General features: G+C 42.4%; 3 protein-coding genes and 1 long non-coding RNA gene across 8 annotated transcripts in view; 1 reads left to right on the top strand and 3 right to left on the bottom strand.

Moving 5' to 3' along the window:
- Positions 1-925: 925 nt before the first annotated feature.
- LOC118403007 lies at positions 926-3,472 on the bottom strand. The gene is made up of 2 exons (XR_004829627.1): positions 3,199-3,472; positions 926-2,770 (listed from the first exon to the last, which is right to left on the bottom strand). It is a non-coding gene; the product is annotated as an uncharacterized LOC118403007 (long non-coding RNA).
- Positions 3,473-3,537: 65 nt separating this feature from the next.
- LOC118427130 (phospholipase DDHD1-like) overlaps positions 3,538-22,423 on the top strand; it is a 32,319-nt gene continuing 13,433 nt past the window's right edge. For 3 of the 5 annotated variants that reach the window (XM_035839483.1, XM_035838672.1, XM_035837931.1), the window contains exons 1-9: positions 3,539-4,212; positions 4,571-4,726; positions 6,354-6,479; positions 6,640-6,787; positions 7,655-7,767; positions 8,227-8,333; positions 8,621-8,809; positions 9,457-9,533; positions 9,713-9,791. In XM_035839483.1, the coding sequence (XP_035695376.1) occupies positions 3,660-4,212; positions 4,571-4,726; positions 6,354-6,479; positions 6,640-6,787; positions 7,655-7,767; positions 8,227-8,333; positions 8,621-8,809; positions 9,457-9,533; positions 9,713-9,791 (1,548 nt within the window). In that variant the 5' untranslated portion in view covers positions 3,539-3,659. Of the gene's footprint in view, positions 4,213-4,570; positions 4,727-6,353; positions 6,480-6,639; positions 6,788-7,654; positions 7,768-8,226; positions 8,334-8,620; positions 8,810-9,456; positions 9,534-9,712; positions 9,792-22,423 lie in introns of all 5 variants that reach the window. The other 2 variants (XM_035837170.1, XM_035840260.1) reach the window with 2 other exon arrangements.
- On the bottom strand, positions 10,609-16,054 carry LOC118430281 (angiopoietin-2-like). The gene is made up of 6 exons (XM_035841430.1): positions 15,879-16,054; positions 12,510-14,016; positions 12,079-12,218; positions 11,791-11,887; positions 11,449-11,613; positions 10,609-11,327 (listed from the first exon to the last, which is right to left on the bottom strand). The coding sequence occupies exons 1-6, from the start codon at positions 16,032-16,034 to the stop codon at positions 11,080-11,082; spliced, it is 2,313 nt and encodes a 770-aa protein (XP_035697323.1). The 5' UTR covers positions 16,035-16,054; the 3' UTR covers positions 10,609-11,079.
- On the bottom strand, positions 18,036-22,261 carry LOC118431100 (fibrinogen C domain-containing protein 1-like). Its single transcript, XM_035842565.1, has 6 exons — positions 21,994-22,261; positions 19,858-20,944; positions 19,606-19,745; positions 19,118-19,214; positions 18,717-18,881; positions 18,036-18,342 (listed from the first exon to the last, which is right to left on the bottom strand). The coding sequence occupies exons 1-6, from the start codon at positions 22,240-22,242 to the stop codon at positions 18,095-18,097; spliced, it is 1,986 nt and encodes a 661-aa protein (XP_035698458.1). The 5' UTR covers positions 22,243-22,261; the 3' UTR covers positions 18,036-18,094.

The raw sequence follows: 22,423 nt of genomic DNA, 5'->3' as shown, positions 1-22,423 counted from the left end.
GAAATGGCGTTTCAGAGAGTCCCGATTTCAAAATTTCCTCCCTTGTGACGGCCCGCGCAGGACAATATATTGCGGGAGTGTCGCTCTCAAAAATCTTTTAAACTGAATTTATCTATCGTACTTAGCTTAGTTTACAAGCAGAATGTGGCCCCCAAATGCAGGAAATGACGTTTCAGACGGTCAAGATTTCTAAATTTCCTCCGGACCTCCCTAGCGATAATTTGCGCCTCGGGCACTCACAACGACATGGTGAAAATTTGTGTGGGTCATCGCCCTCAAACAATTTCTTTCTTTGACAAAAATGGCATTAGATTTAGCATAGTCTGCCAGCAAAATTTGTCCCTAAAAATACAGAAAATGGCATTTCAGAGGGTGCAAATTTCGAAATTTCCCCAGACCAACCTTGCGACAGCTCGCACCTTTGGTACATGTACTCGAAATCATGAAAATATTTTGGGGCATCGCCATCACCATGTGTCTTTCTTACAGAATTGCCATCAAATTTAGCTTAGTCTGGCAGCAAAATTTGCCCGTCAAAACGAAGGAAATGGCATTTTAGAGGGTCAAGATTTCAAATTTTCCCGAGGGAGCATGCCCCCGGACCCCCCTAGGATGGTCGCGCATACGGCGCGACGGGTAGCGCCTTCGGCGCTATATGTGCTGCAAAATTCTGTCAGTAAAGTTCGCCCCCCATACGAAATTTGCTGCCGCCGCCTCTGCGTATCTGTCGAAAATCCCTATTTTTTTTATTTTTTCGTATCGTAGATTTCAAATGACGGTGTCCAATGTTGGGATTCGTTACAAATTGGATTGGATTTGCCTGTATTGTCGGACCCACCTGTATTCACCTGTATTCACTAAAAATACAGAGAAATACCTGTACGTATTGGCCAGGATTCAAGGTCATTTCGTGTAGTCAACATATCCCATAAGTTTACTGATCAAATGTATTTATTGAATACAGTCAAATCTCAAGACGACCACTCGAGGGACTGGACAAAAGTGGTCGTTTTGGACAGGTGAAGAGTATCACATGCCATGGGCATAGCATAAATGGTACAACAAAATTTGCTTCCATCACCAGACTGCCCCATTGACCCCAAATGACCCACCCACCTGCATCCACTGAGATCTTTATTTTGAACACAACATCGTATGGCAGTCAAAATCCAACGCAAACTAGTGGCCGATTTCGGCAAAAGTCATGCTAGTTATCATCAAAAATAGATGACACCTCAAGCTTGAAAATGGTGTGGTCGTCATGGGCAGTGATTTGGTCCTGTGCAATCCAAATTTTTTACTGTTGCAGTGGCCAGGTGGTCGATTGAAAAGGTCACTTAATGCTTATGACAATGAAAATTTTTGGGACCGAGAAAAAGCAGTCCTAATTACCAGGTGGTCGGCTTGAAGTTGAAGGGGGGTGGTCGCTTGGGCAGGATTGACTGTACAGGAAAAACTTCATGACTTTATGTTTACAATCATACCAAGGATCCATTCACCAACTCAGTTACAAAGGAGGGTTTCCACGCACAATTCTTCAATAACAGCAATATAGTAATAGCCCTATAAATAAATGGTTGGACACTAACTTAGAACATGTAGTACTGTAAATGCAGAAATGTTTGCGGTGGATTAATGTTCGTGGTTTTCGCGGTGACCACGTCACCATGAACTTAAAACCACCGCGAAAAGTCCCTTTTCCCGTTACCGCGAAATTAAATCCCCGGGAAGTTAAATGCATTTACAGTATTACCGGGTACATGTATATCAAAAATACATGTTACATGTAGTTTCATTGACTCATTCAAGGAAAAGACATATTAAATAGCTTCCATGCATTGATCTGGTTAAGTGGTGACGTCTCAAATTACAGTACTGCACTTTCTAAGGTAATACTACAAGATAATGTTAAGGCCAGACCTGGTAACATCAAGTGGTATTAAATATACAGTGGGATGTTTCAAAGTGAATACAATTTCATACTTTTCAATAAGAATTATAATGTTACATACATAACACCAAAACATTGATGACTAAACGTTGAAGATAACCAAAATATCTTAGATGCTGAAATCTCTTGTGTGCTGGGTATTCTGTAATTTGTAGCTACATCTGTGTTGAGACACATTATTTTCACACTGGTATTAATTGGAAATAATCTCTATTTCTAACACTTATCCTGACAGGAAGGAAGCTGCTGCAATATGCTGTCCAAATCACATTTGATACCCACATTTTTTTAAGGATAGTTCAGATTGGTCATCAGATGATCACGTTCATACTTTTAAAGTACAAAAACCAGCAGCATTCCACAACTGTATTGTTGAATTATATAGGCACCAAAAATTACCATGCAATACCAGTCCAAGTAGCCAGGGCGTGAAAAAAACAAGTCTGTGGAAAACATCAATGGGCAATGCTACAATGCCTACAACCTGCACTTGTTGTCAATTTTGGGCGTGTCATCACAAACCCTTCCAGCCCGGCTGGTTTTTGTCCAACACTGAACGAGGCACAAACTTCTTCTCCTTCAACTTGTCCACTTCCGTGGGGTCCTTCTCCTCAATTGCCTCCAACTTCCTCTCCTCTCGCTCCTCAAGGATGCTCTTGTTCCGGTAAGGCTGCTGTTTCCCGCCACGTACGAGGTTCTCAAAGTTGTACCCAACGAAGCCGATGACCAGGGCAAAAGGGAAGGTGATGTACGGTGCGTAGGTCCTGATGAAAACCTGCCACATTGCAGCGTTGGTTTGGACTCTCAGGAACCTGCAAACTGGAATGGAACAGGTTTAAGAGAGATTCTATTGACAGATTTTATGGAGTTTCGAAAGAATATGGAAAATCCTGCAAGAATGAAACATCTAACTTAACGTTTTATCTACTTATTCAGTACGTTAAGCAAATAACTTGACAAATCACATTCATTGCGTCAAGAAAATAAGACTAAGCATAACCCATAAAAGAGGATCAAGGACGTTATATAAGTTTAACGTCCTTGGATGGATAAAAAATAATCAAAGTATACATACAATTAGTACGCCTTGCGTACACTACACAAGTTACACAGGAATACCACATGTACAAAGTACTTTGAGAGAATAGTGCACAACTTAACTTTGTAGCATGTTGAGTAACATCCCTATTTAAACACCCCTCCCTCTGCTCTTCCCCCCTCCCCAACGTTCAATGACCAAACCTTACCTTCTACTATAAATCTTGAAGGAATGACAAGAGATTTTCCCTAACCGAGAAAGTATAAAACAATGAACACGTATGATGTGAAGTGACTTACGTATGATGATTTGGGAATTACGAAACCAACATCACGTTCTGAGTCACCTCTCCTATATTTCTTGATTGAGTAGCATCGAAACATAAAGGTCATAATTGCACTCTCTAAAAGTAAACAATGATGGGTACAATATTTACTTCCTATAACTTAAATCCGTCAAAATATTAATTGTGATGTAAAAAAATCTAGGTATGGGAGATTATTTGTAAAATTTTGACGGAAGACATATATGAAGGTTTTTACATTTAGCTGCGTTGATAACAGCTGAAGGGTGAAAGGTGAACGCCCTGGAGTGACCTGCCGGGTGCTGTGTACGTTGGAACCCAGAAAGCTGATTCCTGGTAAAAACTGAGAAAACGCGCCTGTCACCATGGAATACCCGTCCCCCGGGGACCAGTTCGGTGATCGAGACAGTGGTGAAGGTGTCTGGAGGCCCATGGTAGCCATGGGCAGGAACTATCGTCAGCAGGCTGCTTTTGACGACTCAGATCCGTACGGGTTGGAGATGGCACAGCAGTACGAAGACGAGAGACCACCCGCTTACAATCCCGAAGTTATCGATCTGACGGAGTCTCCCGTGCGGCAAAGCCCTGCCAGGCCCCCCAGGCCGCCCAGGCCCGCGGTACCCCCTCGCCCGGGTCTCCCCTCTGCTAGCGCCAACGTCTCCACAACCCAAGACGTCGTGACGGACTTGAGACCCGAGGAAGTCAGATGGTTCTACGAGACGGAAGAACCCGGGAAGAAGCCTCAGTGGGAACCCTTCATCGGTTACGACTCCTTAAGGATTGAGACTAAGTACCGACAGGTTCACTTCCACCAGGGGAACACGCCCCCAGAGGAGAAAGTGGACCTGATCGTGGTGCGGGGAGGTGTTCACGAGGTGTGTGTGGCCACCAAACATTGCTACCCCATCTACTGGTCAGGTGAGTCACAGGAGGAGGCAGTTGCCATGGCAACCATGATGTGTGTGTGTGTGCGTGAGTGTGTGTGTGTGTGTGCGTGACAGAGATGAAAGGTTATAAATAGCAATGGATTAGATTTGCAGTTTTGTATCACTTACTACCTTGTATCACATCATATCACAATGTCTATGATTCTGTGGGGTGGGGGGGGGGGGAGTTTCGTAATGAACAGTGATGAAGATACATGTTCTACATTCAGTCTTCAAAGTCAAACACACGGAATATCCGATACAATATGGCAATGCCATTAAAGTGTACATTACTTTCTGTTTATGTGAAAGCAACAAAATATCTTACCTCCCCCCATACACACACACAGGTAAGCCCATCAAGGTGCTGCGGGGTCAGTGGTTCCATGACGGGACGTGGCAGCCTGTGGAGGAGGACATTGCAGCACAGCTGGAGACAGAACATCTGGGGAAGTGGAGAGGACAGAGGGTTCCTCTGCACAGCAGCCCCACCAAACAACAAACGGGTTTGTTTATTTGTAGCATGTGTATATGGTATATATAGTGGATATTTACCCTGCTTCTGGACCAGAAGTTGACATTTGATTTCCAAGCTCATTTTATTCTGTCAAAAGAAACAATTGTCACAATGGCATTCCCATACCTTTCCAGAAACCCCCTTTTTTCTTAAGTTACATCAAGGAGCTTTTATCTTATCAAAGCTCCTTGGTTACATTCTCAAAACCCACAAATTGTAGAAAAATTTACTCTTTGTCATCCTTTGCTTCCAGAAAACAAGTCAAACCCAACCTGTCTTAGTAGATATAGCCAACGTCAATTCTTTTATTTATTTTCCTCATGTCATTTTTGACTGTTTCAAAGTACTAGTACAGTAGATCATACTTTCCTGCATTTTGCATCTCATGTTGTGCCAACAGATGTTCTGATCTGCATTAGGCCACAGCAAGTAAATTTTATGGATGACATCCTCTGCAGACTGCAAAAATAGTGCGATAGGGCGAAAAAAAAAAACAAGATGGGTGAAAAAAAAATATCTTCAAAATCTTCAAAAATAGGCACCATCAAGTTGTGATGACTGTTGTAAACAGACTTAAAGGGACAAAACATGGTATCAGAGGCAAAAACGCATTCATTCCTGTATTTAAGACATGCACTGGTGTGGAAAAAGTGACACTAGTGTGGTAGATTGGCATCACCAACAAAGTTGGTAACCACACTCATAGCTTCCATATTGGTGTCACTTTTACAACTATCCAATAAGTTTCATTTCTACAACTACAGCCCTGGGTACCTCGTAAGTGTCACTTCTACAAGTACAATTATTAGGCTACAGCACAATATATTTGCTCATTTTGGTACTCTATCGTCATGTTGACCATCCCTGCAGAAGAAAAAAAATCTTGTTTTTTTTTCTGAAATCATGCAAAAATCAATGCACGCGCTGATGTCATCCAGAAAATTTACTTGCTGTGGCCTTATATGGATCTCTAGATTTCCAGAACTTACTTCTAGAATGATAGTCACAGCTGCAATCATGGTCAGATAGAGTACCAATATCACCTGATATTCATCCTAGCTATGGGGAGGGGACATTATATACCATCTAGAGGGCTGGCCTGGAGCCAAGTCATCATGATTATGGGATGGGAAACAGGTCAAGGCTATCAGCAAAACATAAAAAAACAACAGTGGTTACTGGGAATGATTTGCCTTGCTATTTCCAGTCATTGTTATTGTGGACTCTCAGATTATTTGTTACACATTTGTGTGAAATTGCGTACAGTACACTGTATTTGATTACACCACGTTAAATAAGATTTTACCAACTAAACATGTAGGCTGACAATAGGCCACACCAAGTGGATGTTATGCATCCCTGGAGATCTCAAATGGCATTATATATATTTGTATCGTGCATTATATTTGATTATATGTTATGTCCTTGGGAAGGCCAAATGAGTGTACATATGATGGATATCATCCATATCATCCATGTAGGTGAATACCGGTTTATTCTGAATTAGTCCAGATCCCAAAAGACACCATTAGTTATCGGCTGTTCCAGACAATATCCCACAACGCAGACTCATTGTACCTACATTTAGCTAATTGGAGTATTGATTGTGTCCCCAGTGCTGAATGTGAGGTTTCAAGACAGCCATGTGGATTGGTACAGCCCGTCTGAGGTCTTCCTCTTCAGTGACAGCAAGACTTCCCGTGGTATCCGGTTCGTTGGGAAGAAGCTTGGGATTTCTAAAGGTATGTTCTTCACTCCAAACAGCATTTTCAAACATTTATTGATGACAGTAGAGCATGTATTTGGTAGTTATGACAGAAATGTTACAAAACTGTAGCTGATGTATTTTTTACAGGTATATTACAGTATAAGAGCAAGAAGATCATGTCTTTTCTTTTCTAGCTACGACTAGTGGCACCAAACTTCACCGTGGCTATCGATATGAGGCCAAGATGGACGACAAACCATCAGACATAACACACCTGGTTCTGGTCATCCATGGCATTGGGCAGAAAATGGACACTGGCAGGATTATCAAATGTGTGGCTGAGTAAGTAACGAGTACACGCTACCAAGTTACAATGGCTGGACAACAGTAATGAAACAAAACACTGGTAAAAGAGACATCAGATAATATTTCAGTTCCTAAGTACTAAGAGTATTATGCACACAACATTAAGCACTGTTCTGATTTTACGGCTACTGTTTTAACCTCTGTGTTCAATCTATGAAAACCATAAAACATTCTTACAGAAATAACGATGCAATATTAAATAGGGAGGCATGGTTCAAACAGTATTTGGAATGATCATTAAGATTAAATATGGGGGTTCTAACATTGCCCATGACATTTAAAAAAAAGTACTTTCCAAAATTGAAACGACCAGTATTAGTACTTGGTATTCGTTTGGTATTTCCAAGTCCTTCTACACTATTGATTTTGGGTTGATTTGAACAGTGGGTGAGTTACTATCAGAGGTGGACACAGTGAGGATTAATGAACACAGGTGTCTCAGCTTGGCCTTGTGGATTCTACAACAGCACAGACACATATCAGCACACCATGCTACATTAACTCAATGACAACTATGACCCAGGAGTTGGCCTCTGTCATGTGATACCAGCTGGAGCCTGGAACAAAATCAATAAATGCCAGACGAATCTTTAAAGTGCACATATTATAGGGAAAATTCTCATAATGTATTTTGAACATTTATATTTTTAATTGTAGGTGAGCATGATTGACCACAACTCTAAGAATAAGTTACATCCTACATCACGTCATCCCTTCCTATAGAATTTTTTTATCAATAAGAACATAAGTTGGGTGACACTATGTGATTCTAAGATATGGCACAATTCCTGTTGTTACCACTGAAAAAAGATGTTTTCTTGGTGTGCCCCCCTCCCCCTACAGTCTCAGACAGGCAGCCAGTAAGATACAGGAGAGCCACTTCCCCCACCTGCCAGACGACCAGCGGGTGGAGTTCCTCCCTGTGGAATGGAGGTCGGGGCTGACACTGGATGGAGGTGGGGTCTTAGTTATTCTTACTCAGGCCCTCCTATTCCACCTGGAGCATTTGATAGTTTCAAAAGTACTCCAGCTTACATGTAGGTCATTGCAAAGTCTCTTGCTCCTTCCCAACTGAGGACAATGTTCCAGGGGTGTCTTGTCAGTATCCTTAATTCACATAATCCCCAGCCTACCTTTATTACTTTTGTCATCTCTGACAGAGGGGTCATTTAGGTTAATGCTTCCTTATTTGATACTTACATGACCTTACGAATTGTTGATGACAGAATAATTGTAGATGCTTTGCAGTACCCAGTATTTTTAAAGAGTATATCATTATAGCTAAAAACACAGTGTAATGCTAATTGATCAAAATCTGTTTCTTTGCATCTCTGTAATGTAATGTTATGTAGTTGTATTGCTATTTTGTAATAAAAATTAAGTGTCATCTTGTAAAACATCCTTTTTTTTGGCAGGCATAGTGGAGAGCATCACACCAGACAAGATCCGTGGGTTACGGGAGGTTCTGAATGCTAGTGCCATGGACATCATGTACTACATGAGCCCCCTCTACAGAAATGAGGTTTGATATAGACTTTGAGAGACTCTGTACCTGTATTAACCAGTCAGTAGAACGTCTGCTGAAAAAGCAGAAAGAATGATGGTGATGATAATCATAAGTTATATATTTACCCAATAACTGAAGTATGTTTCACAGTGGACACCTTTCACATACCACTGGACTTCTGGGAGAAGTATCTGAGGCATTCCAGTCTCAATAACTTTGACAAATTGAGATTGAAAAAACACCATGCTGTATCCACTGCACATTCAGATCACACAGAGACATGTTATCTGTTTTGTTCCCAGATCACCAGATGTCTCCAACAGGAGTTGAACAGGATCTACCAGGAGTTCTGCACCAGGAACCCGTACTTCCAGCCGAAGGGGGGGAAGGTTTCGCTCCTGGCACACTCCCTGGGGAGCGTCATCACCTATGACATCATGACTGGCTGGAGCCCCATACAGCAGTACGACCAATACCTTTCACATGAGAAGGTAAGACAAGACTTACTTTCTGTGTAAACGAAATGTTCATTTGATGAATGTGGGAATTTTTCCAGTTTTGTCCAACATCTGGCCTTCTTGGCTTATAATATATATAAATGTTACTTGTATATTTTTGTGTGTAACAATTAAGTAAAAAAATGTTTTCATGCCTCAAAAAGAATTCAGCTCAAACCAAAAGTTGGTCCCATCTTAGTATAATCTGTCTGACTCTGACACACTATGTGTTCATGGTACATGTAATTGGTCATGCCAAGTTGTTGTTTTTCATGCACAACATGCTACAAGTATTCCTCACCACATTCTATGCTACATTTGTATCATATGGTCTGTACAGGATGTATTGCCTACATGTAGTTACACTAGCAACCATGCTAATTGTGCAAGCGGATATCCAGTATAACTATAACTTCAACTTAAAGCAACTCTTCTAATTCAATTTGGATTGTTCCTTGGACTCATAAATAGTTACTTTTAAGTAATAGTACATGTGCGGTAAGTCTTTGGCAGTCCAGTCTCAGGAGGTGTTTATTAGGGTGCGTCTGTACAAGTGGAAATTATGGTTAGCATTACATTGTGTTAGTGTAACACCATGTTTCTAAAAGTCCTGTTTTCACTGTTGTCCTCCATCTTTGCAGACTGAACACCCAGACTTAGTCCAGGTGGCCCTGGGTCAGGAACAGCTGGTGTCAGAGGTCAAGAGAGCCAGACAGCAGTAAGGATGACACTTTTTATCTGCATTTTTTGCTGTTTAAGATTTTTTTCTGAATTTACAACTGATAGAAGAACATGCACTTTTTATTTGTTTAAAAAATCTGTGATGATGGAGATTTCACTTAAGTTTTCTTTATGAACGGATGGACGATTGATCATACTATTCTTCTATGCATTCAGGCTTGAAGACCTAGAGAAGAAGTTGATGGCCTCGTCCACATATGCCTTAAGTTCCAGACCTCCTGCTCTCAGATTTGATGTAAGTAGTAGTCCAATTACTCCTCATAATACAATATCCCTGTTTCAAACATGTATTGATAATGTTAGAATGTGGTGAATGAGAAAGTCTTTGTGTAACACAAACTCTGCTGTCTAGGGCTGTAACTGGCCCCTCCCTGCAAGCTGGCAGGATGTTGGTCAGGCTGCTATAAGCAAGATTAATCAGGCTAAGCCAGTCTCAAGCAGACTAAAAGTGGACCATAGAAACTAGAGTCTGTTAAGTTTTTTACTGTCCTGATTGGAGTTTGATTCTACTTGAAAAACACCAGTCCCAATGTTGCTTAAAAGTGAACAATTTGGTCCATGGATGAGTAACCTTGACTATAGAACTAGAGGTTGAGAGTTTAAATCATGCCCATTGTTAACCTACATATACCTCACATGTTGCTAGAAATGTTTACAGTCCTTTGGCAGTTGCATTAAGCTGGAGGTCCTTTATGTTATTGACTAATTGAAGGGAGACACACCTAGGTCACTTACCAACACCAAAGTTTAATACTGGTGTGTTACACCATACAGTTCGGAACGTATCCCGATATGCCCATGTCATAAATCACGCTGTCGGCTGTACCGCGCAGGCGTAGTTATGTTGACCCCAAAATTTGACCCCATTTCCATTATGCAATGCAAATGAACAAACATAGAATGTTGAACTTTTGATCTTCAGGATGCTTTTGCAATCTGTGTATTCATGTCTAGTTGAATCCTCTTACTTTTTATGAAACTAATGGACATCATTTGTTTGAACACATATCACAAAAACACAATCACATTCAACATACAGGCATATAAAAAGATTGAAGCTGGAAGTGAAGGTTTTATTTCCCACCAAAGGATGTTTACAGTTTTGTCATGCAGTCCACTCGGTATTACAGTCACTCTGTAGTTCCTTCAAATGTCAACTTCATTTCAGCTGCTCTAAAACACTAACAGCAGATGATGAGGCATAAGAGAGTTACCTATCATCTATTTTCTACTTTCCTATGTGCATCATGTCCATTAAGATGTGTATCCATTTAAATCACTTATCTCAGCCAACATTCAGAACCATGCTATGTTTTTGTTTCCACCTTGTGTTCGCTTCCCTATAGTTTGTACCTTGCCAAACAAGGTATGGACTATACATGTAGGCAGCACACAAACTGGAAACAAAGATGAACATTGAAGTCAGCAGGAAGCAGAAAGATCGTCTCACACAGATTTAGCAGGTTGCCATGTCTCGAGTTACAGTACAGCTATAACCATTTGTTAGGACCAAGTGAGTGAGCCTAGTTGGGCCTGATCTTCATCTCAGTGTGTTTGAGGGAGTAGTTGTCTCCCTTCCACTGGTACCAGTTCACTCCTTCCCCGTTGTACTGGTGGGTTCCAACCAGGTACTGGCCGTTCAGGTTGGCATCACGACAACTGCTGTACCACCAGCCGCCCTTGTTGCCAAGGTTGCAGTGGCCAGGATGGACATAGTTGCTTGCGTCGATGGTGGAGAAGAATGCAGTGGAACTCCATGTCATGTCGTCCCCTGAAAGAACAGGTCCATTGTTCATAAGTGGGAGGGGGGAGGAGGCAAGTTGGAAGTTGTATTGCGTGTATAAGAAATGTTTCTATTCAGAGTAGAAAATGTTAGATATTGTTCCTCATACCTGCAGTTCCTGAATATCCACCCACATTCATTTGGTAGTTCTCGACTTCGTCTTTCACCCTGAAGGTGCTGTATTTGGCATAAGCTAAGTTTCCCTCAAAGTCTTCCAGGTCGACCCTCAGTTCAAACACGTCTTGGGCAGTCAGTGCAGCCAGATTGTCATTGCCTGTAAAATGATTAGCAAACTTCTTTCTCAAAACATCATTGAATTTGTGCTTTGAGTCATAACGTCAACCGAATGAATAAATAAAATAAAATAACATATACTTTAGTAAGCCTAGAATTTACTCCATTTACTACTACAATATGCCATCACATTCAATATATCAAATTGATATGTTACCTAGCCAGAACTCTGACTTGATGTCCCCAAAGCCGGTCTTGTAGGCCTGCCAGTCCAAGGAGAAACTTACTGAACCATCATGGCGCCTTTGGAAGACCTGCATCAGACAAAACCTCATCAGTCATGTTGGTACAATGACATCTTGATAATATGTTACATGAAACTTGGACCAGTGACAATTTACACTGCTACAGTATGGATTTTGTATTTTTCATTGGTGGAATTATGAAACAGAGGAATTGACAGAGACAAATTATTGAAAAGCTTCTGTTGGTTGAATTTTTGTACCGTCCATCCGCCCCCGTCAGTGTCCATGTCACAGTACACATGGATGGGATCCTTCCCCCCTGGGTAGATGGCGTAGACATCACTGGTGTTGTGGCCGGTGTTGAACAAGTCCAGGCAGTCACGTGGAGCATTCAGTATATCTGAGAGTGAAGAAATATGCTTTCTGAATATGTATGTGATAAAAAAAACACACTGCTGAAACTAGCCTGGGTCTCCTTTTTTCAAAAACACCAGTATTTACGTGTCGGACTTTGGTTTTGCTACTCTTTTGAATACTACAGGCATTTTAGCAAAATATGTACTAGGTTTTTGCTTTGTAATGCAAAGTAATACTGAAAGAATGTGCCATAATTCAGAGGATAGGTACATAATTCAGCGAATTGTAAAGTCAATCAAAAGAAGGTAAAAATCTACAAACTATCAATTCATACCTTCCAGTTGCTGGATGGTGCCGGATTGTTCCTGGATGATGGCAGCCTGTTGCTGCAAGTTGGTGGCTTGTTGGGCATACGTGATGGCTTGTTGCTGCAGGCCGGTGGCTTGTTGCTGCACAGTTCCCTCTAGTTGCTGCAGGTTTGTTGCCAGCTGCTGGTCAGCAGTTTCCTGTTGCTGCAGACTGGTGGCTTGTTGCTGCACAGTTCCCTCCAGCTGCTGCAGGTTGGTTGCCAGCTGCTGGTCAGCGGTTGCCTGTTGCTGCAGGCTGGTGGCTTGTTGCTGCACAGTTCCCTCTAGTTGCTGCAGGTTGGTTGCCAGCTGCTGGTCAGCAGTTTCCTGTTGCTGCAAGCTGGTGGCTTGTTGCTGTACCGTTCCTTCCAGTTGTTGCAGATTGGTTGCCAGCTGCTGGTCAGCAGTTGCCTGTTGCTGCAGGCTGGTGGCTTGTTGCTGCACAGTTCCTTCTAGCTGCTGCAGGTTGATTGCCAGCTGCTGGTCAGCGGCTTCCTGTTGCTGCAGGCTGGTGGCTTGTTGCTGTACAGTTCCTTCCAGTTGTTGCAGATTGGTTGCCAGCTGCTGGTCAGCAGTTGCCTGTTGCTGCAGGCTGGTGGCTTGTTGCTGTACAGTTCCTTCTAGCTGTTGCAGGCTGGTGGCTTGTGCCTGGATAGTAGATTCATGTTGCTGCAGGCTGGTGGCTTGTGCCTGGATGGCGGTTTCATGTTGCTGTAGAGTGGTCTCCAGTTGCTGCAATGTGCTGGCTTGTTGCTGATCAGCAGTATCTTGCTGCTGCAGGCTGAGGGCCAGTTGCTGAACGTGTTGCTGTAGGTCACTTCCCTGTTGATGGACAGTTGATTGAAGTTGCTGCAATTCTCCTGCCAGTAGTTCTTCATTTTTTTCATGCCGCTCGATCGTGGCTTCCAGTTCCTGCAAGCTGCTGGCCTGTTCTTGAATCAGGGTGGCTTGTTGCTGGTTGATGGCTTCCAGTTGCTGCAAGCTGCTGGCCTGTTGCTGATTGGTGGTTTCCAGTTGCTGCAGGCTGGTGGCTTGTTGTTGGTTGGTTGCTTCCAGTTGCTGCAGGCTGGTGGCTTGTTGCTGGTTGGTGGCTTCCAGTTGCTGCAGGCTGGTGGCTTGTTGCTGGATGGTGCTGTCCTGTTGCTGCAGGCTGGTGGCCTGTGCCTGGATGGTGGATTCATGCTGCTGCAGGCTGGTGGCTTGTTGCTGTATAGTTCCTTCCAGTTGCTGCAAGTTGCTTGCTAGCTGCTGGTCAGCAGTTACCTGTTGCTGTAGGCTGGTGGCCTGTGCCTGGATGGTCAATTCATGTTCTTGCAAGGTAGTCTCCAGTTGCTGCAGGCTGGTGGCCTGTTGTTGAATCAGGGTGGCCTGTTGCTGCAGAGTTCCCTCCAGTTGCTGTAAAGCTGCAGCCTGCTGCTGGATGATGTTGTCCTGACTGCTGGCTGTTGCCTGGAGAGCTTGAATCGTGGTGGACTGGTCTGTCTGAGCCTGTGGCTGTTTAAACATAAATATAAATATAATTTATGAAAATAAGCTCACCCAATTTCTTTTGATTTAGTTACAATCTCCACATGTATGGAGAACAAGCTTGAAAGGTATTTACTACGATAAGACTAAGAACATGACATACAGAATACCAGAATAGATATAAAATGGTCAAAAAGGGAATACAGAGCATTAGGGAAACAATGTCCAAAAGGTAGCACATACTCAAACTTAAGGGGGAAGCAATACTTAAAAAATCTTTAACATTCTGGTCCTATGTGAACTACCACTATCAGTGACAGTGAGAAGTAAGCACATAGTGAACAGTTTGGAAGTGTGTTCACATGGGAACCTCTCTAAGATTGCCCAACCCATTACTTGAACATAAGCCTACAGGTAGATAAACCTACTCCATGTCAACAAAGCTGTCATTTGGGCAAATGATTGCTTTTTCAAAAAATAGTATATAAAAAATGATATGGGTGGCACCAAATAACTGTCTAGTGGTGGCTTCTACCCTCAAATATATAACCTCTACCAAGCAGTCATGCTGTTGAACACATAAGAAAAGCTTTACAAAACAAAAGAAATTTGGGTCTCTGAGTGTATTTATTCTTATGTATTTTTTCACCCGGTTGCATCACTGTGCTGGTGGTGAAGGGCATGATTATGCTTTGGCGTCCAGAAGCTGGATTGTGCTAAATACAGCCCTTGTCACATAAGGGGGTTAAGTATATGCACGATGACAACTTGAATGTCAGAGGAAGGCTTAGATATTCTAAAAGCTGATGCTTTTTTTTGTTTCTTAGATTCATCAGCACTTCTGAAAAAAGCAAAAATGCAAATTTTGTCATATGTTAGGATACTCTGTCTGTAGCATATGTACTAGGGGTGGGTACCAGTACAGAACATTCAGGTACAGGCACAGTCCAGGGCCAGAGGATCAGGTCCAGGTCTGGACCTGGATCTTGACCTACGTAATTGTCTGTGAAAATTTGTGAATGGGTGATACACAAAACAATAGTCCATTTCGCTATTAAAGGATTCGGTTTTGTGGAGTATTGGACATCCACTGGCATTTTAGAGTCCTATCTCCAGGTAAAAAACACTAACTTTGACCAAGTTTGACTTTAGAAACTTGGTAAAAATAACTTACTTGTTTTTAACATTAACTCTCCTTTACTTTGGTCTTGTTATTTTCTTGCACCAGTAAGCCCCAAAACGCGTGAACGCCTGCCGATATAATCTGTTCATTTTCTAATCAGTCCATGATCTGGTCCACTGACTTTTTTCCGGTCTGTTTTTTCTGTACCGGTCCAAGAAGAAAAACTGGTTTTGTACGGGTACACCATGTGTACATTGTAAAAATCATATATGGAATTTACTGATTATAATGCAGAGCATTCACATGGATTTAGGGGGAGGCACACCAGGTGCCCATTCACCTGCCCAGAAATTTTTTTTTAACTCCCAAAAAAGGGCCACCAAACATTGCACACAATCAAGGATCAGCATAAGTCAAAAAGAAAGACAAATTCAGCAGAAAGGAAAAGGTGCAACATTACTAACCACATCAAATCAGTCCAAGATTTGCACAGTTTAAAAGGGTTTCATCTGTCATTGTATATATATATGTGTATAAAAGCTCCTTGGTGTAGCTACAAAAGTTCGGCAGCAGAGAAGGGATGTTCTTCATCTTTTAATACATGTACGCTGTGTTTTTGCCATGATAGTATCTGAGTAGATTGTTAACTAAAAGTTACATGATAAGGAGCTGTATTGCCAACATAGTCACAAAAATTCTGGAGGAAAACACCGGAAAAAGGACTTCTGTCACAAATTCCTTTGAGTTGGTTACATTTAGTACTTACAGCAGTGGTCATGAAGGACTGGAAGTCAGTCAGGGTCTGACAGGTAACGTCGCATGACTGTGTGTTCCCATGGTTACTGTTTCCGTTCCCAGGAACACCTTCCACACCCCCTTGCTGCAGCAAAACAAGCGCCAGTACCACTACCAGCCACTTCATGGTGAGGCAGGTCAGAAATGGATACTGTGACCAAAGTGGGATATTTATGCACCACAATGTTGACTAAAAAACACATCCCCACCAATCAGGTGATCTCCTCAGTCTGCACACAATTGTGGATTGCCATCTAGAGGGCTAAGTCCACAGTCCTTGACATTAATTAAAGATTTGGTCCCTCTGTGTTTCATTTGGTAGTTATAAGAACCACAGCCTATTTAAACATTATCAAATATTCTACCTGTAGATTTCTCACATTGCTATGTTGTGCTGGTATGAACAAGTCTGCCGTTATTCTGATAACCACGTGCTTGACTTCATGCTTGTTGGCTGGCAAATGTTGCATAATCAATATCAAATAGGGACTCTGGGTTGGTCAAGTTGTCTGGCTGTCAATGGCTGGTGTTTTTTAGGTACTAAAATAGCCTGCATATTGTCCTCCTATGCAAATGTGTCCGGACATAGTTTTACATACCATAGCAATATGGTTGGTTACAAAACTTTTTCTGACAGCTTTGGTAAACATTTCTTTGAGATTTGAAAGATTGTTTTGAGGAGAATTGAGAATGTAGAGCACACTTATCACTGTTCTTAGTGTGTAATAAATCACTTAGTTGACAAACCTTTCAGACAGTTGTAGCAACTTCCTAAGAGTCAGAAGTAGTTAAGGACCGGCCAAGAATTATCCTGCATGCCCTTTTCTGGACCCTTTCAATCGACTTTGATTCTGTGACAGTCAGCACCAGGTGCCATACCTGCCATGCATATTCCAGCACTTGGCGAACAAAGCCAATGTACACTTATACCAGGTCAAAGAGTCCATTCCTTCTTTACAGAGGGTACTACTCTTCCCAACAATCATGGCGATATGTTTAGACCACTTCATATTAATCTATAAGATCACTCTGAGAATAAGTGCAGCATCAACCACCTCCAGTCGTGTGGGACTGATTGTATTCTTAGGTGGCAGTGGTGGCTGGTGTTTAATGTACAAAAGCAAGGACTTTACATCTTGAGAGGCTGAGAGTCATATAATTGTCATTAGTCCACCGAGCTACATGTAGGCCGTCGATGTAATCTTAGATAGATGGTGATTTAGACACATCATGACTCTGAAAAGGACATATCATCAACACATTTGTAGGTGTCTGCTGTAGTTTCGTTGACTGGGACAGCATCATTTACATATCCAGGAAAATCAACTGGCCTTGGGGTGCGTTGCATGATAACATCTGCCAGTCTGACACTACACCTATGTACCTGACTCTCTGTCGCCTACCCATGGTACGAGTAATGGGTGAATGCCGAGATTGATTAGTTAAGAAATGGTCCTGTGTTGGACGGAGTCAAAAGCCCGCGAGAAGTTAGTGTGGTCCCTTGGCTAGGTTTGTCCGCTGCTTCTAACAACTTGTGTGTGAGGAGTGTTAAGGAGAGTGTGGTAGAGCGACCACAGAGAGACCCATATTGCCATGGGTCTACACTAGGGAGAATGTTGCAAAGTCAGTGACAAAACCTTCACATACTTTCAAATGAAGGACATAAGCTACTTATTATATTAGTAACGCTTAAAGTATTCAACTGTGCTGAACAAGCTGGAAAAACTCAACTTGCACCCATAGAAGCAGTTGAAAAGTTTTTATTTCTATCTAATACACTCATAGGCCACTTTGTCAATGTGCACTTCTCGAAAAAAATTGCAGTGTTGTATTTTAAGGCTCAAAATATTGGGTCTCAGAGGATCCAGGTATATTTGCCATAAATACATACATTCGTAAGAATTACAAGGTTTCTTAGTACATTGACTGTAACCACTTCTTAAAGCCATAATGGAACAGTTCAAAATATAGGTTATTCATGAAGTGGCATTGAAATAAATCTACTCCCTATGTGCAGCAATGTGGGGCCAGCCACACATCAAGAATATGTCATTTTGATCTCTAAATGTACTTAAGTTTAAAATTTTTTTGCAGAGGATGGCACATTAATGATACTCGACAGATTGAACAGGTTGTCTTGACTAACTTTAATGTTAGTATGGCCATGAGCATTCATAGAGCTGGAGTTTAGGTAGGCCTGATCTTCATCTCAGTGTGTTTGAGAGAGTAGCGGTCTCCCCTCCACTGGTTCCAGTTCACCCCGTCCCCATTAGACTGATGTGGCCCAACCAGGTACTGGCCGTTCAGGTTGGGATCACGGCAACTGCTGTACCACCAGCCGCCCTTGTTGCCAAGGTCACAGTTGCCATGGTGGACATAGTTACTCGCATCCTTGGTGGAGAAGGATGCGGTGGAACTCCATGTCATGTCGTCCCCTGAAATAACAGATCCACTTGTTCATAAGATAAGGAAATACCAGGTCTGTTACCCCACCCCAAAATTTATGATTGTGCATTTTCTTTTTCAGAAAAGTAGCAAAGAGAATGATGTTAGAATTTGTTGTAAAGTTCATAAGATCATATTATCAATCACAGGTAAGCAATGGGTATACAGTAGTTACCAGTATGTTATTGTACTATGACAATTTGATTGAAATACAATCATGTAATTAGAATATCTAGATATGATTTGGAAGGAAAATTTCAAGAAGTCTTTAAGACTGTTACTTCCTCAAGTATGCCTTTTGTTCTCTTCTTGCTTTGGTGTGTGTGCTATGAACTGGGAGACACTGGGATTGTTTTCCTCATACCTGCAGTTCCAGAGTATCCATCTACAGTCAGTTTGTAATCCTCCACTTCATCTGCAACCCTGAAGGTGCTGTATTTGGCGTAGGCTGAGTTTCCCTCAAAGTCTTCCAGGTCCACCCTCAGTTCATACACGTCCTGGGCAGTCAGTTCTGCCAGATGGTCATTGCCTGTAAATTGATTTGTATAATCCTTTGACTGTCAAGATATAGCATTGCAGTCTCAGAATATACATAGTATTAGGTTTGGGAAATGTATGCTGTAATTATAGGCAGCATAGATTGAAATGTTGAATTCTAAACTAGTAGCTACCTTAACCCTTTTCCTTCTTAGTTAGTTCTCATCTCTGAAGTGAATCTTTCAGCAGAATCCTGATGTCATATGGGATAACAATTTGATATTTTACCTAACCAGAACTCTGACTTGATGTCTCCAAAGCCCGTCTTGTAGGCCTGCCAGTCCAAGGAGAAGCTTACTGAACCATCATGTCGTCTTTGGAAGACCTGCATCAGACAAAAATCCACCAGATGTACATTACTTGGTAGGACGACAAAGAGTTTTTCTTTATCATTTACAAATTATGATTGTGTAAAACCTGGTCAAAGGAGGCCCATGTATTTATCTAAGTATTGATTGTTAATCATGAGATGTAACTGGGTTTTATCCTAGATTCTGAAGCACACATTGCTGCTATACTTTCTGGAGGTTGCAGTTAAGAGGGTATACTAAGTTGATATATTATCTTTGTGTTTGTGTGTACTTGTGGTAGAATGCTATGCCTATCATTGCTTTAGAGTAGACTGTAAGTCACTACTTGCCCATAGTATACAAAATTCAGTGTCTCAATCATCCATGGTACTTGTATATTTTATGATACTATTTGATAGTTAGTACCGTCCATCCTCCCCCGTCTGTGTCCATGTCACAGTACACATGGATGGGATCCTTCCCCCCTGGGTAGATGGTGTAGACATCACTGGTGTTGTGGCCGGTGTTGAACAGGTCCAGGCAGTCACGGGGAGCATTCAGTATATCTGAGAGTGAAGAAATATACTTCCTAAGTACACCCATGTACTGATTTATCACATCTGGTGAAAACGGATTCTTGTATGGAGTACTGAAGAATCTGATGCTTTTTGGTCTTACCTTCCAGTTGCTGGATGTTGCTGGCTTGTTCCTGGATGATGGCAGCCTGTTGCTGTAAGCTGGTTGCTTGTTGTCCATACGTCATGACTTGTTGCTGCAGGCTGGTGGCTTGTTGCTGCACAGTTCCCTCCAACTGCTGCAAGTTGGTTGCCAGCTGCTGGTCAGCAGCTTCCTGTTGCTGCAGGCTGGTGGCTTGTTGCTGCACAGTCCCCTCTAGTTGCTGCAGGTTGGTTGCCAGCTGCTGGTCAGCAGTTTCCTGCAGCTGCAGGCTGGTGGCTTGTTGCTGAACTGTTCCTTCTAACTGCTGCAGGTTGGTGGCTTGTGCCTGGATGTTGGATTCATGTTGCTGCAGGCTAGTGGCTTGTTGCTGCACAGTTCCTTCCAGTTGCTGCAGGCCTGTTACTTGTGCCTGGATGGTGGTTTCATGTTGCTGTAGAGTGGTCTCCAGCTGCTGCAATGTGCTGGCTTGTTGCTGGTCAGCAGTATCTTGCTGCTGCAGGCTGAGGGCCAGTTGCTGAACGTGTTGCTGTAGGTCACTTCCCTGTTGATGGACAGTTGCTTGAAGTTGCTGCAATTCTCCTGCCAGTAGTTCTTCATTTTTTTCATGCCGCTCGATCGTGGCTTCCAGTTGCTGCAGGTATGTGGCCTGTTGCTGAATCAGCGTGGCCTGTTGCTGGTTGGTAGCTTCCAGTTGCTGCAGGCTGGTGGCTTGTTGTTGATTGGTGGATTCCAGTTGCTGCAGGCTGGTGGCTTGTTGTTGGTTGGTGGCTTCGAGTTGCTGCAGGCTGGTGGCTTGTTGCTGGTTGGTGGCTTCCAGTTGCTGCAGGCTGGTGGCCTGTGCCTGGATGGTGGTTTCATGTTGTTGTATGGTGGTCTCCAGTTGCTGCAATGAGCTAGCTTGTTGTTGGCTGGTGCCGTGCTGTTGCTGCAGGCTGCTGGCCTGTTGTTGAATCAGGGTGGCCTGTTGCTGCAGAGTTCCCTCCAGCTGCTGTAAAGCTGCAGCCTGCTGCTGGATGATGCTGTCCTGACTGCTGGCTGTTGCCTGGAGAGCCTGAATTGTGGTGGTCTGGTCTGTCTGGGCCTGCAACTGTCAAACAAATTTTCTTAAGTTTACATGTAGCAATTGAAATTCATTGATATCATAGCTTTTTATTTCCAAGAAGCTTTCTTCTACCAATTTGTATGTGGCTTCAGAATCAATTGTTTTTGCTGTGTCTCTTTCTTGCTTGTTTTGTGTCTACTTTGTGAACTTCATGAATGAACGAAAATTGCATAGTGATTGTAGCCATTACCTGGACATTGAAATATAATAAATGCTGGAAGACCTCTAACTTGATTTGTCAAAATGGTCTGAAAAAATACCTGTCTAGCTTCTAAAGATTTCTGATGCTGAAAATGTTACTGTGTGAAGCAAGTATGGTATGATTTAGCTTTTCTTTATCCTGATTTAATTGCGCTTGTTATTGGCCCTGTCCTACATTGCCCCGCCTGTGGGGAGGGGCCAATTAGCCCCGGAAAGCTGAGTTTGCAAAACACAGACTAGCCTTCATTGCCCTGAAATTCTCTAAAACAGGCCAAAGAAAAAAGACCATGCCTTCTTTGTTCAAGGCTACAGCCATCTTTTTGCTTAAGACTGTTATCATTACCATTAGAATGGAAACTTATAAGTGAACAATGTATGAAGCACTTGTTTTCCCATCAGATCTGCTTGATATCAAACTTTGATAAGGTATCTGATTATATGTTGAACATTATTCTTGGAGTCAGATTCATCTAATAAGGAATGGCTTGTAGCACAAAACCCCTCTTCATTGAATTTGACCACATCCACAATTATAAATTTCAAATATTGAGTTTATTGTCTATTCATATCAGACAGCTTGGAAGAAACATGATTAGTGACAGGGATTGTGTATACAAGATGCTGGGAAACAAGCTAGTCTTTGTCAAAGAATTTCTATATCTCCATGTGTTTGGTTTGACTTTCACAAATGGAAGACAAGATGCTTTACTTTTTCCGTGATGCATTAGCTCTTTGATTTTAAGACATTTTTTTATTTCTAAAAGTCGACAAAAAAAATTGAAGCAAGAGACAGTCTGAAAATACCATGTATTTTGTGTAAAAGTAGTACTTACGTCATTGGTCATGTAGGACTGCATGTCCTCCAGGGTCTGGCAGGATGCCTGACATGATGATGATGATTGTGACAGTGACTGCCACCAATTTCCCCAGTTCCCCGATTCGCTTGAACGTGCGATGTTGTCAGCCTCGCCAGAGTCCTTCCCACGGACGTTCTCAGGCAGTTTCTCAAGAAGTTTCTTGTTGCTCACTGCCTCTCCTTGGTGCAGCAGCACAACAAGCGCCAGAACCACGAGTCCCCTCATGGTGTTTTCTGTCAGGAATGGACCCAGCGATCAAAGCCAGGTTTTTAAATGGCACATTCACGTCATTGTTTGGTGGCAGGTCACATGAAATCCAGAGTTGTTAAATACAAGGGACAATCAATAAATTCTTGGCCTCACCTAGAAACATTTGGGGCACATCTCAAATTTTGGGTATAGTCAA

Source organism: Branchiostoma floridae, chromosome 1 (genome assembly GCF_000003815.2).
Source record: "Branchiostoma floridae strain S238N-H82 chromosome 1, Bfl_VNyyK, whole genome shotgun sequence".
Classification (NCBI taxonomy): domain Eukaryota; kingdom Metazoa; phylum Chordata; class Leptocardii; order Amphioxiformes; family Branchiostomatidae; genus Branchiostoma; species Branchiostoma floridae.
The sequence above is the reverse complement of the archived record's forward strand: the minus strand, read 5'-3'. Positions and strand labels throughout refer to the sequence as shown.

Excerpts from the sequence above, each read along its gene's own strand:
- LOC118430281 (XM_035841430.1), bottom strand. The coding sequence starts at position 16,034 with ATGAAGTGGCTGGTAGTGGTACTGGCGCTTGTTTTGCTGCAGCAAGGG. Across the intron at positions 14,017-15,878 it reads AGTCCTTCATGACCACTGCT|CCACAGGCTCAGACAGACCA; the intron begins GTAAGTACTAAA and ends ATGTTTAAACAG. Across the intron at positions 12,219-12,509 it reads CACCATCCAGCAACTGGAAG|ATATACTGAATGCTCCACGT; the intron begins GTATGAATTGAT and ends CTTCACTCTCAG.
- LOC118431100 (XM_035842565.1), bottom strand. The coding sequence starts at position 22,242 with ATGAGGGGACTCGTGGTTCTGGCGCTTGTTGTGCTGCTGCACCAAGGA. Across the intron at positions 19,746-19,857 it reads CAACATCCAGCAACTGGAAG|ATATACTGAATGCTCCCCGT; the intron begins GTAAGACCAAAA and ends CTTCACTCTCAG. Across the intron at positions 19,215-19,605 it reads CAGACGGGGGAGGATGGACG|GTCTTCCAAAGACGACATGA; the intron begins GTACTAACTATC and ends TGTCTGATGCAG.